General features: G+C 42.0%; 1 protein-coding gene across 4 annotated transcripts in view; it reads right to left on the reverse strand.

Moving 5' to 3' along the window:
- Positions 1 to 14,747, reverse strand: part of hdac4 (histone deacetylase 4) — a 140,469-nt gene that overhangs the window by 34,637 nt on the left and 91,085 nt on the right. For 3 of the 4 annotated variants that reach the window (XR_003693720.1, XM_028591192.1, XM_028591194.1), the window contains 9 exons: positions 12,953 to 13,081; positions 11,776 to 11,882; positions 11,156 to 11,275; positions 10,675 to 10,873; positions 9,994 to 10,205; positions 4,886 to 5,143; positions 3,091 to 3,277; positions 2,537 to 2,670; positions 1,767 to 1,869 (listed from right to left, as the gene is read on the reverse strand). Coding sequence is in view for 3 of the 4 variants with exons in the window: in XM_028591192.1 (XP_028446993.1) it covers positions 1,767 to 1,869; positions 2,537 to 2,670; positions 3,091 to 3,277; positions 4,886 to 5,143; positions 9,994 to 10,205; positions 10,675 to 10,873; positions 11,156 to 11,275; positions 11,776 to 11,882; positions 12,953 to 13,081 (1,449 nt within the window). In the remaining variant the exon portion in view is untranslated. The remainder of the gene's footprint in view (positions 1 to 1,766; positions 1,870 to 2,536; positions 2,671 to 3,090; positions 3,278 to 4,885; positions 5,144 to 9,993; positions 10,206 to 10,674; positions 10,874 to 11,155; positions 11,276 to 11,775; positions 11,883 to 12,952; positions 13,082 to 14,747) is intronic. The other variant, XM_028591193.1, reaches the window with a different exon arrangement.

A 14,747-nucleotide genomic window follows, 5' to 3' on the forward strand; every position in this document is an offset into this window, starting at 1 on the left:
AAGGAGAAACAAAAAACAAAGTGTCTCCCCTGTGCTTTCTGACCACGGTGGGAAATCTGTAGCAGGAAAAGTCAACCCTCTCCTTGATTTCATGTTGTTTATGGAGAAGGAGAACCAGGAAATGAGTCGGGTGAAATGTAGGCCTCACGATACGATATCATCACGATACTTATGTCACGATACAATATTATTGTGATTTTAAACATATTGCAATATTCTGCTATTTATTGCAATTTATTACCTTTTTTCCAACTTCAAATTTTTCCCAATTTCAAATGATGTCCCCAAAAGGAAACTTTGTCAACATCTGTTTTATCTAAAAACATACATTTCTCTGTTTGTTCATCTCACTTCAATTTTGTTGCTGCAAAATCAGATTGTCAAGCAGACAAACTGACCAACACATATATAACAATAGATCGATACTTGGCATATGTGTATCGATACAGTATTGTCACGGAAATATCGCGATACTATGCTGTATTGATTTCCCCCCCCACCCCTAGTGAAATGTGACACTGGCAAGCCACGGCCGAGCGAACCAATCAAGGTTGTTGCGGTCTGTGTCGCCACGGATGAATAGTTACATTTTTGGAAATTTGCTTCGGGTACGCCATAGGGCCCGAATCTACGTGTACCTACGGCGTAGATTTAACACAGAACCGTAAATCCGAATGTAATCTAACTGACTCGAGAAATGTTTCAATATAAAATGTAACTGTCTGAATTTTCAAAACATTAAACTAATCTCAATCCAGTGTTGACGAGTGGACTAATGTGAAGTACAACAGCAGACCTCTGAAGCTCAATGTGCTGAGCGTAGCACTCACATTACCAAGTTTGGATCCAAGTCTCCACCCGTTAATGTGTTAAAAATACATGTGCTCAACAGTGTCTGACAACAAGAAACAACCACTAACCAGATGTTATTTAATACAGTGTATATGAATAGTTTAACTATTTGCAAGCTTTCTTGGTTTATAACAGCTTGCATTTGGACTTTCTACTTGCAAACCCAAGTGTATGCTGAACCTTACACAGGATTATCTGGTAATTCTCCTGTGTAAACAGTAATAATAAGGGGAATTTATGTCTCCACTGGAATGAAAGCTAAGATGACCACTGGGGTTTGCCCCTTAGCTTTCCACACACACACACACACACACACACCAACACCCACCCTTGGCTACACCTACACTTTAAGCCACAAAGGCCACATAAGTGACAAAGCAGCCTGTGCGGCTTCCAGTTAACAAGCTTCAGCAGTTCCTCACCTTATCCTAACACCTCCAGGACTTTATTAGATTGGACCTTTTGTTATGACACAGTTTAAGCATTAAAGCAGATTCTTTTCACAGACGCTGCAGATTCATGGCATCCAAAAGAAAGACTTAGTCTGAGATTTAGTCTGCTCAAATTGACAAACCTAACACTTAATGTTGCATGTATGCGTGTAAAGTAATATGTATTGTTCGTTTTCTGCTTTGAACGGCACCTGTGCACTGAATCGTTGGCCCATTTGGGGTTGTAAGCGGTTTGTAAAGTACTGTGAAACAATTAAGTAATAGTATTTATCTCAACACGCATTCATTTTTAGCGTTAAAGCTTCCACATTTTAGCAGACTAGTTAAGATTAAACTGGTAGACAACAGCATGGCTGGCAGTCAGATTGTCTACAAATATATACTGTAGCAGCTACATCAGCTCAAATTTGAGTTTGTTTGTGAATGTGTGTGCATGTATCGATGTGTTATTGTTTGTCTTACAGTCTAATTTCTGCCGCAGTGGGTTGGTTCCGTACAGCAGGACATGGGCTTCAGAGTGGACCGTCTGCAACTCCTCCAGTGAGGCCTTCCTACCGCGGATACACTGGTCACAGAGGAGGACAGAGGAGAAGATGGCAAAAGAAACAGACAAAGAAAGACAAATTATGCATTTATTTTAAACTCTGCGCTCACTGACCAAAGTACCACTGTCACTAAAGAAGACGACAATGAGAAGAAGTAATGCAGGCTCAATGGTGTCTGTATTTGTAAGTGACAATTTAGGAGATGAAACTGGTTCATTTTGAAGCCATAACCCCAGAATGCACACTTTTATTTTTAAAGTCAAGTGCCAAGAGAAAATGTCTACATACTGCCTCCTTCTGGTCAAAATAACAACCTGCAATTCAAAGTTTAACAGGCAGATTAATTACACTATTAACCTTTGAATCTTATTCAAAAGTATTTTATTTTGGAGAATTGGTTTAACAAAGAGAAATAAACAACAGTACACAACAGGTGTACACATACGAGAAGAGGAAAAAAACACCATGGACATGTTGATAACATGGTTCTTCATGCCGTGTAAAGAGGTCTTAATATGGTATTTGTAATGTTGGATGAAGAAGGAAGACAACCACACTCGCTGTAGCTTCAGGAAAGGACAATTCAAGTCTTTTGTTTTATAAATATTGTATCTATTTAACTCTGTGTCTCATAGTGTTGCCTCTATTGGGCCACACCTCTGTGGTCAAGTGTAAGTGTGGCCTTACCTCGCAATGCGCCCTGAGGCCTGTTTCCTGTAGTCGGGACCAGATACTCTGAATGCGGCCAGCGTGCTCTGGATGACTGGTGGTGTTGCCACACATACACTGGTGCTTCTGCATCAACGAGTCATACACTAGACCTGGAAAACACACACACACCATCACACAGACAGATTCTGATTAATTGTATATCCCTGACAACAAGATCAGGAACAGTTGTTGCAACACGATTTCTATAATCACACTGTAAGCCTTATGATTGGATACTCTTTTGAACCTGCTTCTTCATAAACAAACTGTCAGATGAGATGATTCCGTACAGTAAATTACACTTGTTGTGGTATATATTGTCAGGGGGCTCGGAATAAGTAGCAACAGCCTTGTGCATGTACACAACCACTGTACTGTATGTTTGCTCATCATGCTGTGTGGTTCCAGGAAAAAGGTTTTCCCCTAACCTGCAATCAGCAGGATTAAAGTGTGTTTCTAGATTGTTGTTTGCCACTCTACTTCATGATATAGCTGTGTAAGACCCATATCATTATTATCTTTCAACAGACCTGTAGTAAATCGAGGCTTGGCAGGGGGCTCCTGTACTACCATGGGGAAGGAGGCGGAGGCTGGAGATGACTGAGCCCTGGAGAGGGGGCGGTGTCCAGCAAAGCTAATGGATAACCCGGCTGCTTCCATGGAGGCTTGGTAGTTCCTCAGCTGGTGGATCCGCTGCTGCTCTAACATCAGAGCCTGCTGCTCACATAGACGGGCGCGCGCACAGACACACACACACACACACACACACACACACACACACACACACACACACACACACACACACACACACAGAGAGTGAAGGTACTGTATGACCACTGGACTGTAATATCTTTCTCTTGCCAGAAGATGGCACTAGATACTTGCAAATGCCAAGCTACTGTAATCCATAATAAAGGCTGCATTCTTTAGAGTTGAAATTATGTTACACAGTGAGAAATGCGTTTTCTGTCGTGTACAGTGTTCACATGACAACACCACAAAAATATGGTAGCAACAAAAGGAAATCTGTCCGACATCTAAATGACAGATATTATTAACTTAGAGGTCTTAGGATACCTTTCATGTGAGCATTCAGTTGAAAAGACTATAATTTAACATTACTTTTGACAAGGAGAATGGACACTATTCATCTAAAACCACTTGATTATCAACTTGACCCCACACAATTATAAAAGGGAGCAGCCTAGATCCAACAATGATCTTATAATACACAGAAATAATGAGCTACCAAATGTGTGTCATGTAAGTGCTTGGGAACTTTACCAAAGTATTCATGTACCTGAGTTCAATATCTGACATTTTCACTCAAAAGAGTCTCACCAAGCAATCCTGTTGGGCGTGTCTGTTCACATTGGGCGCCATGGTGACAGTGAAAGGAGTGCCTGATTGAATTTGGCTGAGTGGACAGCAGGGATGGGCTAGACGGATGAGGACATGGTGTCCTGACTGTGTATGGGTGTGCGTGTGTGCGTGCGTTTGTGTGTGTGTGAGTGTGTTTGTGTGTGTGTGTGTGTGTGTGTAATACGGAGATAGAGAATATATTTCCATGGACTAGGAATGCAAAACTGCAGACTCTGTGAGGGTTTCTGTGTGTGGGAGAACAGAATGAATGTTGAAAGCATGATAACATTATTGTGGAGTCGTGCTAGGGAGTAGCGTGGAGGAGGTACACAAGCCGTAAGCCATTCATAAAAAAAACACACTACTGTGCATTAGTGGAACAAGAGTGGTGTGTGTAAGTACGTTCTACGTGACTAAAAACTTAAAATATTCCAGAGAGTGGGCTGGACAGACAGTCAGGAAGAAAGGCAGATTGAATGTAGAGTGCAATGTTTCAGTCAGTCCCTACTAGCTCCATCTGTCACTGCTGTCAGATACTGTAGCTCTCATCCATTTTCCCAACATTTACTCAACCAGTGAAAAAGATTCCTCCATAATATCTAGTAGTTATAGTCACTTTGAACCTGAAAGCATACACATGATGAGATAATGTTACTGAGATGGTATTGGATGCATGCAAGAATGAAATTTGCAAGCAGATCAGTTTAATCTCCCTTATTTTAATTTTTACTCTGGAAGATCTGGAAAAGCAGATTGGACTTGTGGTTTTCTGCATTTTAAGACTCTACTTTCACGCCCAGTCAGTCTCAAATTTTTTATCTCACGGTCCTCCTCCTTTTCTTCTCAACCTATCGTCTGTGTAGCATTTTTCCTCTTCCTGCTTTCCCCTCCTGCGTGCGTCGCCTTCTTTCCCACTCCCACCTGCACCCGCCCTTCACCTCCTCCCCAACCCCGCCTCCTCACCTGTCGGAACAGGAACTCCTGCTCAACATCTCTCTCCTCCTGCTCTTGTGGGTCTGGGGGCTCCTGCTTGATGACCAGCCCTCGCAGAGGCCCGGTCTCTTGTGTGGATGGAGAGGACGAGGACGAGGGCGAGAGGGGGAGCCCCTGGTGCTCCCTGAGTTCCTCTTCCGTCTCCTCTGGGTGACTCTGGTGCTGCCTGCCCGGCCCTGAGGTGCTGGAGCTGGCTGCGGAGACCTGATCACTGGGCTTGGACATGATCTAGAAGACAAACAGACAAGTTCAGGTGAGAGGTTTTACAAAGTATTGCTATGATTGTGGGCCTGATTTCCACTGAGTCGTGCACAGGGTTGCAAAGGAAAATTACAGAAAATTTGGTTTTAATTTAATTTAAGAAGTAAAGCTTAGGAATTTTAAAATAAACAAAATCATGGAACACTCTTGCATGCACACAGTCGTCAAATTATTTGGTAAGTCCGGCTAAAACGGATACAGTCGAATACAACAGGCCCTGTTATAAATCCAATACAATATTTTAGAGGAGAAATCATCATGAGAAATGATGTGTATTCAATACTGAGAGAAAGTCAGGGACATCCAGTGGTGGAAGTGCTCAGACCTTTTACTTAGGTAAAAGTAGCACTGAAGTCCTGCATTGAAAATCTTAAGTTAAAGTATGCAAGTAACAAGTAAAGTAAAAGCACTAATGCGGAACGGAATTATATTATTGGATTATAATTATTGATGCAATAATGTCTTCATCACTTTAACGTTGCAGCAGGTAAAGGTGGAGCTAATTTTGACTACTTTATGTACTTCCGGGTAGCTTAACCTATAACAATAGTTAGTGAAGTTGTACTTTGCATTTATAACTTAATCTGCAAAGTAACCAAAGTTATCAAATAAATATAGTGAAGTAAAAAGTACAATATTGGCTTCTAAAATGTAGTGCAGTGGAAGTATTAAGTACCATGAAATGGAAATACTCAAGTACAAGTACCTAAAATTTGTACTTAAGTACAGTACTTGAGTAAATGTACTTATTTACATTTACATTCCACCACTAGGGACAGCAATATACTGTATGACGCCATACAACCTGCACCGCCTTAACAAGCGATGGTCCGCTGAAGATGTTTTTCATTCCAACAATAGCTGACTGGCCGCTTTGAGTACATAACAACAATGTAAAAGACCTTAAGTTGAACCAGACAAAAGCTAACATTAGCCAGACCCTAGTAGGTTCTGTACACACAGAGATAAACCGGACATGTACTCTGAATAGGTTATTTATTTATTTAAAGATCTCCATGACAAATATTTGAAGCGCATGTACACATAGTTAACTATGCCTGGGCCTGCACAAGAGTAGAAAACTGAGCAAAGGACATGAGGGAAAGAGAGAGCAGGGAAGAATTGTAGAGGGGCGATTGTAGGAATCTTGTTGTGGCAGCTATCCCCCGTCCCTGTCGTCCAAGACCTCAACCTTGATGTGTAGGTCATGATTGGAATGGACCCACTGTTTGTGCATGGAACAAACACACACACAGAGACACACACACACACACACACACACACACACACACACACACACACACACACACACACACACACACACACACACACACACACACACGGCTGGCATATTGCCTAGGGAACAGTCCATTGACGTCAGAGAACAGGCTCTTGCCTCATCCCAGTCCCTCTTCTCCAAAAAAAACTCAAAACACTGATTCTTGCTCTTCCTTTCTCTCTTGTTTTGCTTTCTTTCTCTATCTCCAACCCTGCTAAAACTTAAAGAGAGGAAATAGCTGCTGAGATAGGAACCGTAAGGCAGGCTCTACATAAGCCTGTTGAATCAGTTAGAAGAGAGTGACAGAGATAGCACAACCACATCCATCTATGCATCCACACACTGTTGGAGAAATGAGTGTGTGTTGATCAAGTGGCAATAAAGGATAGAGACACTTGTTTGGTTCTGTTATCGGTACATTTTTTCAGTGACACTTCACACTAGTTGACTCTTGTCACTGTCTGTTTTTCTCACACACTTTCACAACAATATCATGACCGTGAGTATACCCCAGTATTGCCTTAGCTGCCTCAGGTAATTAAAGGTAAGCAGCAGGCTCAGTTTGGAACTATTTCAAGATTCTTTCATTCTTTTCCTTGCTGCCAACATGACTGTTAAAGCTTAAATTTAAGTGAGCAGGAAGGGCCCCTTTTCATTGCTGACTTGACTAAAAAATGTGAACCAGGAAGGATGATTCATGTTTTACAAAGTGGAGGATGTCCAATGGTGAACAGGGTCGATCAATGAAACTAAACATAGGTACCATACCAGCGGGGCATTTGTAAAGACAGTTTGTGATACTGAACTCATACATATGGTAAGTATCAAATGTAATGGCAGCCATGATGGTCATTATCTCTATAATAGCACTGCACTTCCTGTTGTTAAATGGAAAGTGTATTGTTTTTCAGAAACTGACTTTAAAATGCAGCAATCAATAGTATTTCTCGGGGGTACTTCTACATTTTTCCATTGTGCTATGTTGTCTGAGAGGCAGTAAAGAGATGAAACAAAGTCAATGACTAGCTGGGGGCATGTTATTTATTTACATGAAATTGTGTAAGAATGGGACTACTGGGTATACAACTCCAATGGCTGTGGAACTGTACAATCAAAAAGAAAGAAAGAAAACACAATGCATTTATAAATTTCTAACAAGTGGCTGGGTTGGTTCAGTGGTTAGAGCAGGCGCATATATACTGAGAGGCTTGTGCCTCGACGCAGAGGTCCAGGGTTCGAGTCCGACCTGTGACGATTTCCTGCATGTCTTCCCACTCTCTCACCTAGCTGTCCTATCAATGAAAGGTGGAAAAGCCCCCAAAAAAATTCTAACAGAATATTTTAGCCGGAGCAGCCATATATCGGAGAGCTGAATTTGGGGAAAAAATGGAAAAGTATTTAAGGTGGTTGCATTTAGGTATCTGTAGCTGTCACTGCCAGATTCTCTTGCCGATTTTACCGTAAGTGCACCCATAAATAGCAACATTATTATTCTTGCCTAATCACAGATTAATGCTTTTTATTAAGGAATACAAATGTTTGGATTAATGCTGGAAAACCCCTAGAATGGAACAGGTTACACTGCCAAACTCAGAGAGAATCTGTTGCATCAGCTCTGGCTAACACTTTTCCAGGTGATATTTGGAGTATGAGCTTCATGACAGGTCACAGCAGTCTGAAATAGGGCAGATCATTTGAGCTAATTGACCTTTTCAAGCTATGCCGAAAGCCGATGGCCCCAGTTAACTGAAGAACCACCATCCTCTCTGTCTCTCCACAGCTTGTCAATGCAGTTAACTGAACGCTTGCAACTTGTGAAAAGCTGTCTGGTGACTTTAAATTAAAGAGTGAAGAGTGTGATAAAAGGTAATTATTCCAACCTCTGCATTAAGGTAAATGCTTTTTGCCTAAATACAGTTTAATTGTAGAAAAAGGATTAGGTAAGATGGTACACTTCAGACAGGTTGCCAGTCTATCACAGGACTGACACTGTATAGACAAACATACAGTATTCACACTTAAAGGCAATCTGGGAGGAAACCATGCTAAAACAGGGGGAACACGCAAACTCTACACAGAGAGGCCTCAGCTGGCCGGCAGGTCCAAACCTATCACCTTCTTCCTGAGAGGCAAATGGGCTACCCACTGAGCCACAATGCCAGCAATCTTCTTCTTTTTTTTTAATGGAAATTTAACTTAACACAAAAGTATGGACACACTGAAAGGCAGCCAGCCACATATATTTCTTAAGCGAATATTACGTGTTTGGAGATGTCCGCATTAGTTACTGTAGATTTGTACTGTGCACTGATGTATCAACTGGTTATTAACCAACCGGAATCCCTGCCGTAAATGTCTGAATTAACATGGAGTCTACATTGAATGGTTTGTGATTTGGTACACTAAATTAGGGAAGAAATCCTGTTCCACATATGCACAATGAATTTAAAGCATGGGGCCAGAACAAGCCCACAATAATTAAGAGGTACCTGTTTATTATTTCTCACATCTTTCTGAATCTGTCTTCAGTGCATTCTAACTGACAGATGGGGTGTTTTAGAAAACTGTAAAAATTGTATAACGTTGTTGTCATTATATGGTGTATAAAAGTAATCGTTCAAATACAGTTTCTATTTTTTAATAAGCAATGCAAACTCATTAGTCACAATTCTCCTTTTAATTAATTACACCTAAGATGGACTTAATTAGCATGAGTCATAACAGCCCGGTGTCTTGAAGAAGAGGGAGTCAACAACAACACAAGATAATGGGACTTAATCCTATAGGAATTTCCGCGCGCACACACACACACACACACACACACACACACACACACAGTATAGATTCACACACAAACAACCATCTCCCTCTCCACAATGACCTTATAGTGCTGCAAATCCCCTCGTCACCTTGTGCTCTCACACACACACACACACACACACACACACACACACACACACACACACACACACACACACACACACACACACACACACACACACACACACACACACACACACACACACACACACACACACACGATGATGCACTGAGCCACACTTCCTGTGCGGCCGTATATGGAGGCAGCTTCCGCTAGACCACAGTTGCCAGGGTGACAGGGAGAAGTAAGGGATACACGAACACAGACAAGAAAGACTTGCTAGAAGACTTGCTGATTGCAGGCTGGTTCATCCTGCTCTTGGAGCAAAATCAGGATTCAGAGACATTAACCAAATCAATGTTGTGTAGATGCATGCACACACACACACACACACACACACACACACACACACACACACACACATCAAGCTGGCTGCTCTACCACAGCTGTTCAAATGTTGCCTAAGATACCATTCTTGACACATGCACACATGAATGTATGGTGCACACACACACACACACACACACACACACACACACACACACACACACACACACACACACACACACACACACACACACACACACACACACACACACACACACACACACACACACACACACACACACACACACACACACACACACACACAGCTACCTTGTTGATGATGTGCTGCTGCTGTTGGAACTGTTGTTTGTGTTTCACCAGGAACTGCTGGTGTTGCTGCTGCACCACCAGCTGCTGCAGGGCTTGGGCCTGTCCACATTGCTGCTGAGGCAGCGGGGCAGACTGGGTTCTTCCAAGGGGGCGGTGGCCACGCGCAAGTTTAGAGACAGAGGGTGATGGTAGTGGGAGGCCAGCCAGACCAACTGTGGTAAACACAGAGTGGTAACAGAAAAATATTATTAGCATTTTTTAATAAGCTGGGTCTTATTTCTGTAGTTTGACCATTAGTCATATTGCATTGTAATCATCAATCATTGCAATGATCACAAAAATGAGTCCCAGGTCATTAAAAAAAGAAACAATTCTACTTTAAGAGGAGACAGAGACAAGGCACAGGTGACTTAGCTTAAAAACAACTAGTAGTAAATATGTATTTACAATATTTACACACAAAAATGAAAAAAAACTTGCAGAAAGAAATTGCCCATTTGGTGCAAATCACTGATTTAAAAAGTTATACAGTCATAAAACAGTAAGCCAAAATGATACAGTTAGTCATATACTGTAGTAGTAGTAATAATAATAATAATAATAATAATAATAATAAAAAATAAGACACTAGCTGCTGATTTCTAAAAAGTAAAGAAAGTAAATGTTGCAGTGATTACTGACCCATTGGATTGTGGCTCATGTGTTGGAGAAGGGGGTTGTGACCAGCCGTTCCCCCTCCGGCCCCCTCCCTGTCCAGAGCTGAAGATGCCAAGTAGGAGGGCAGGTGGGCCGTGGGCAGGAATGGAGGGGTCAGAGGAATGCCTTGCTGCAACGCAGGCAATGACAGACGACTCTCACCATCTTGGTGTCCTGACACCAGCTACAACGAGAGAGAGAGAGAGAGAGAGATTGGGACACAAGGAGGGAGAAGGAAAAAAGGCAGGCAGGCAGACACAGAGAGAGGCAGATGGACAGAGACAAAGAGGGGTCAAATGAGACAGAATGGAATTGAGATGAAGAAATAGAATCAGACATGTACGGCACCTTCTTGCCAAAAATAATTGACGAGAGCCGTTTTGCAAACCAAATATTCTTTGGTGAAATAAGCATAGTATAATAAGTATCATATCTCACACATATACTGTGCAAAGACTGTACTCACAGAGCTAGCAGGGCCTGTAGCTGGCAGTCCAAGGGTGATGTTGGGCAGAGAAGGGGAGGTGTAGAGAGAGAGCTGGCTAACTGAACCTTCCCTTGCAGCCCACCTCTGAAGCAGGGAGACCTGAACACACACACACAACCATGTGTATAGACACAAAGTACATACATACAATACATTACTTTGCCTCTATTTCACACACACAAACATGCACACTCATAGAGCTTGAGCCCTCCATTAAGATTAAGACCTGCAGGGGAAATTACATTGTTTCACTCTGTTATTAAACACATTACAAATACACACACATGTCCAGGATCTATACGTGCACTAATGGAGAGATGAGAGAGTGAGGGGGCTTTGAGTAGTTGGGGGTTCGGTTCACCTTTGCGGTGCCCAGGAGGTGAACTGGCACCTCTCCAGCTACCAGTCCACACTATGTACACTCCGAACGGGGACTTTAACCGGCGACCCTGCGGTTCCCGAGCCAAGTCCTTACTGACTGAGCTACTGCCACCCCCAAAAGAGACAGACATTGCCAATCTCCTCCTGGAGTCCTCTGGTCACCTGTCTGCCCCATGTACATCAACACCAAAAGACACACAAGCAGTCATGTAGGTTACCTCTCCTGGGCTGCTGGAGATAGTGACCCCGTTCTCACTTGGGATGTTACTAGAGCTGTTGTTGGGAGAGCTGGGTCCTGAGCCTGGTGCACTGTTGCATGCAGACTCTAGAACACACACAACACAGAAATTAAATGTTTCAAATAGGATTTTGTCATAGTCCTGGGGTGTGTTCATATTATAGTATGGATTAGATTTCTTTTATATATCCAATAACGTTACTAAAATGAATGATGATAGTATTTAACTTTATTTATATAAAACAATAAGCCATCAAACACCGTAATGCTTTTTTGGCACGGGTGAAGCGGGCAACCGCCCGGGGCGTAATTTTTTCATGACACATGGGGGGGGGGCGACAAGAGCACTTAAAAAAAATAAAATAATTGAGAACTAAAAGTTGGCTAAATAGTAGAAGTTCACGAAAGTAATCCAACTTGGTAAAAAAAATACAATGCTGCTCTGCCAAATGTGTTCAAAGGAATGAAATGTTTATAATAAAGAACAGTGATTTAACAGTGATAAAGACCAAAGCAGAGAATTAGCTCCACACATAGTTCATTATAGGCTAAGTCTTAAATAGGCTATAATCGGAATATCCATTGAAATATTCACATTTTACATGAAAAAAAAGTTACTCTCAGATGTGTCCAGTTTGGGATGTCGCATAACATTACTGTATGTGCTGGGGCACATTTTTACATAATTTATATATAAGTGGACACCTGAGTATTACCCCCATACTGAAATACACTTAAAACATGCTTTCAGGGATATTGTAGTAAGATATAGTGATTGTGATGTCATAATCTGTCTCTAAAAAACAACTAATCGATTAAAGGTTAAGGCTGGTGATAGTCTGTATTTTTTAATCAATAAATCCCATTAAAGACTCAAACCACAGCCTGACAAATCTTCTTCCTCCAAAAACACATCAACGAGCAGCATGTTGTTAGGAAGTGATTAGCTAGAAGAAGACAGGTCATACTGTACATGTTACAGGTAGCTACAGTGCATGTAAATACGTAAGTCAAGGTGCATTCATTTACTACAAAATGTTTTAAGACTGAAAGACTTTTTAAGACTTGAAAATGTTTCGTCTATCAAAAGGACTGGGAAGGATTCTTCACAATTTATCATGAAACAACAGAAGAAATCCAGCTACAAGAGTGCTCACCAGCCAAGTCAAGGGAACGCTTCTTGGCAGTAGTGATGGGACCATCTTTCCTTCGGAGCAGAGGGCTGCTGCGGCGCTCGGTCACCTTCTGCTTTAGCCGGGAACGAAGCTTCAGGTTGGGCTCAGAGGCTGGCAAGACACAGAGAGGAACAGGGACGTGATGGAGGGTTTACTCAAAAGGTGGAGCAGTTTCAGTCCAGAGTAAGACAGAACTTAAAAGTAATTGAGAACTTCTTTAACGTATGAAAGACAATTGAAAATAATGTCAATATGTGTTTTTGTCACCAAGTGTGGCTTATCCCATCTCATTTAACAAATGTGTGGCAGACAACTAAGTGTATAGAGTAAAGCAATGATAGGGTTAAGCATTTGATTTCCAACTGGGCCACTCATTCTAAAAATGAATGTGTTATGAATGTGTTAAACCCAAAATTAGCCCCGCAAATGTGAAAAGTACCGATTCTGTCTAAATTGTCTCTTCGGCACTCAGCTTTGTGGTGGATTGCTGGGGAAATACAAGTGGGAGCTTGTTCAGGGTCCTGTAGTGGAGCTAATGAGCTCGTCCCTATAGACCACACAGTATGTGTTGACCGACAGATTCTGGAGCGGAGGTTAGCCACCACCGTCTGACAGTGGGAAGCGCTGCAACAAGAGGGGAGGCAGCCAACTGGCAGCTTCCTCATGACCCAACGCTTAATGATGCTGCATCCACGCTCTGACTGTGAACACACGATTGTTTCCAGACACTTTTAATTACAGAAAACTGCCATTATCTGTTATCATGTTTGTATGCTGATGGGAATATTTTTTGGGGCTATGACTCCCGTTCTGAAGTTGCTTTGAAGTTGTATTGGCGAGTGCAACATGATGGCAGGACAGAAAAGAGGCAAGCTTTCAGTATAGTCTGGGAATCTTGTCTTGTCAGGGATAGGACCTGACCTTTTCTGGACAATCTTGCTGTGGTGTCTCACTGCCAGACTACCACAGACATGGGCAGCTTTATTCCCTCCTCCACTGGCTTCATTCCGTTCAATTAGTTGAAGCTGGACGGTTGACCAACCACTGACCCAATGCTCGTCCCACAGCCTTGTATCAAACAGACCATGTTAAGTTCATTAGCCTCAGAGAAGGAGCCGGGACTTTTTGGTACAGTAAAGTGGAAGCAATTGATTCTTCTTTGTGTACTGTATTTATTCTTCGAAGACTCATTCCGGTTCATTACAAACCCTTTTGGCCCTTGCTTCCTGTAGCCTTGAACGCTTTTCAAGGTAGGATAAACTTCACAAAGTTTTAATGTACTTCAATAAGGCACCAGCACTCAATGTACCTCCTGGTTGGTGGGGATAAGATGACCTATTGTGAATTTATAAGGTCAAAGTACTTTTTCAAATGCACTTTCAATTTTAAGGGGAACATGCCACTGAACTTATCAAACTCAATTATTAAAAAAAGAGCTTCTTCTAAGTGGAGGGCAGTCTTCCAAAGTCCTTGTTAAGAGGCATGGAGTGGGTCAGGATAACATGCTATGCATTAGCTGAACTGGACACAGTAGGAGAAGGCAAGACTACGAGGGTGCATTCAAGTTCAATTTTAGTCTATTGCACAGGGAATTGTAGTAGTCTGACATTTTGACATTACCACATTTATTGCCATATATATGTTCCAAAACACATTTGGTGTTAGTTTAATTAATGCAGGCACATAATGTGAATGCTGGCATTTGCTGATGAAGTTGGTCATAATTGTGCACCCAAGCATTCAACAATATTTGAAAGTCTTGAATCTAAAAGTGCTT

The sequence above is a fragment of the Perca flavescens genome, chromosome 11, assembly GCF_004354835.1.
Source record: "Perca flavescens isolate YP-PL-M2 chromosome 11, PFLA_1.0, whole genome shotgun sequence".
Taxonomy (NCBI): Eukaryota; Metazoa; Chordata; class Actinopteri; order Perciformes; family Percidae; genus Perca; species Perca flavescens.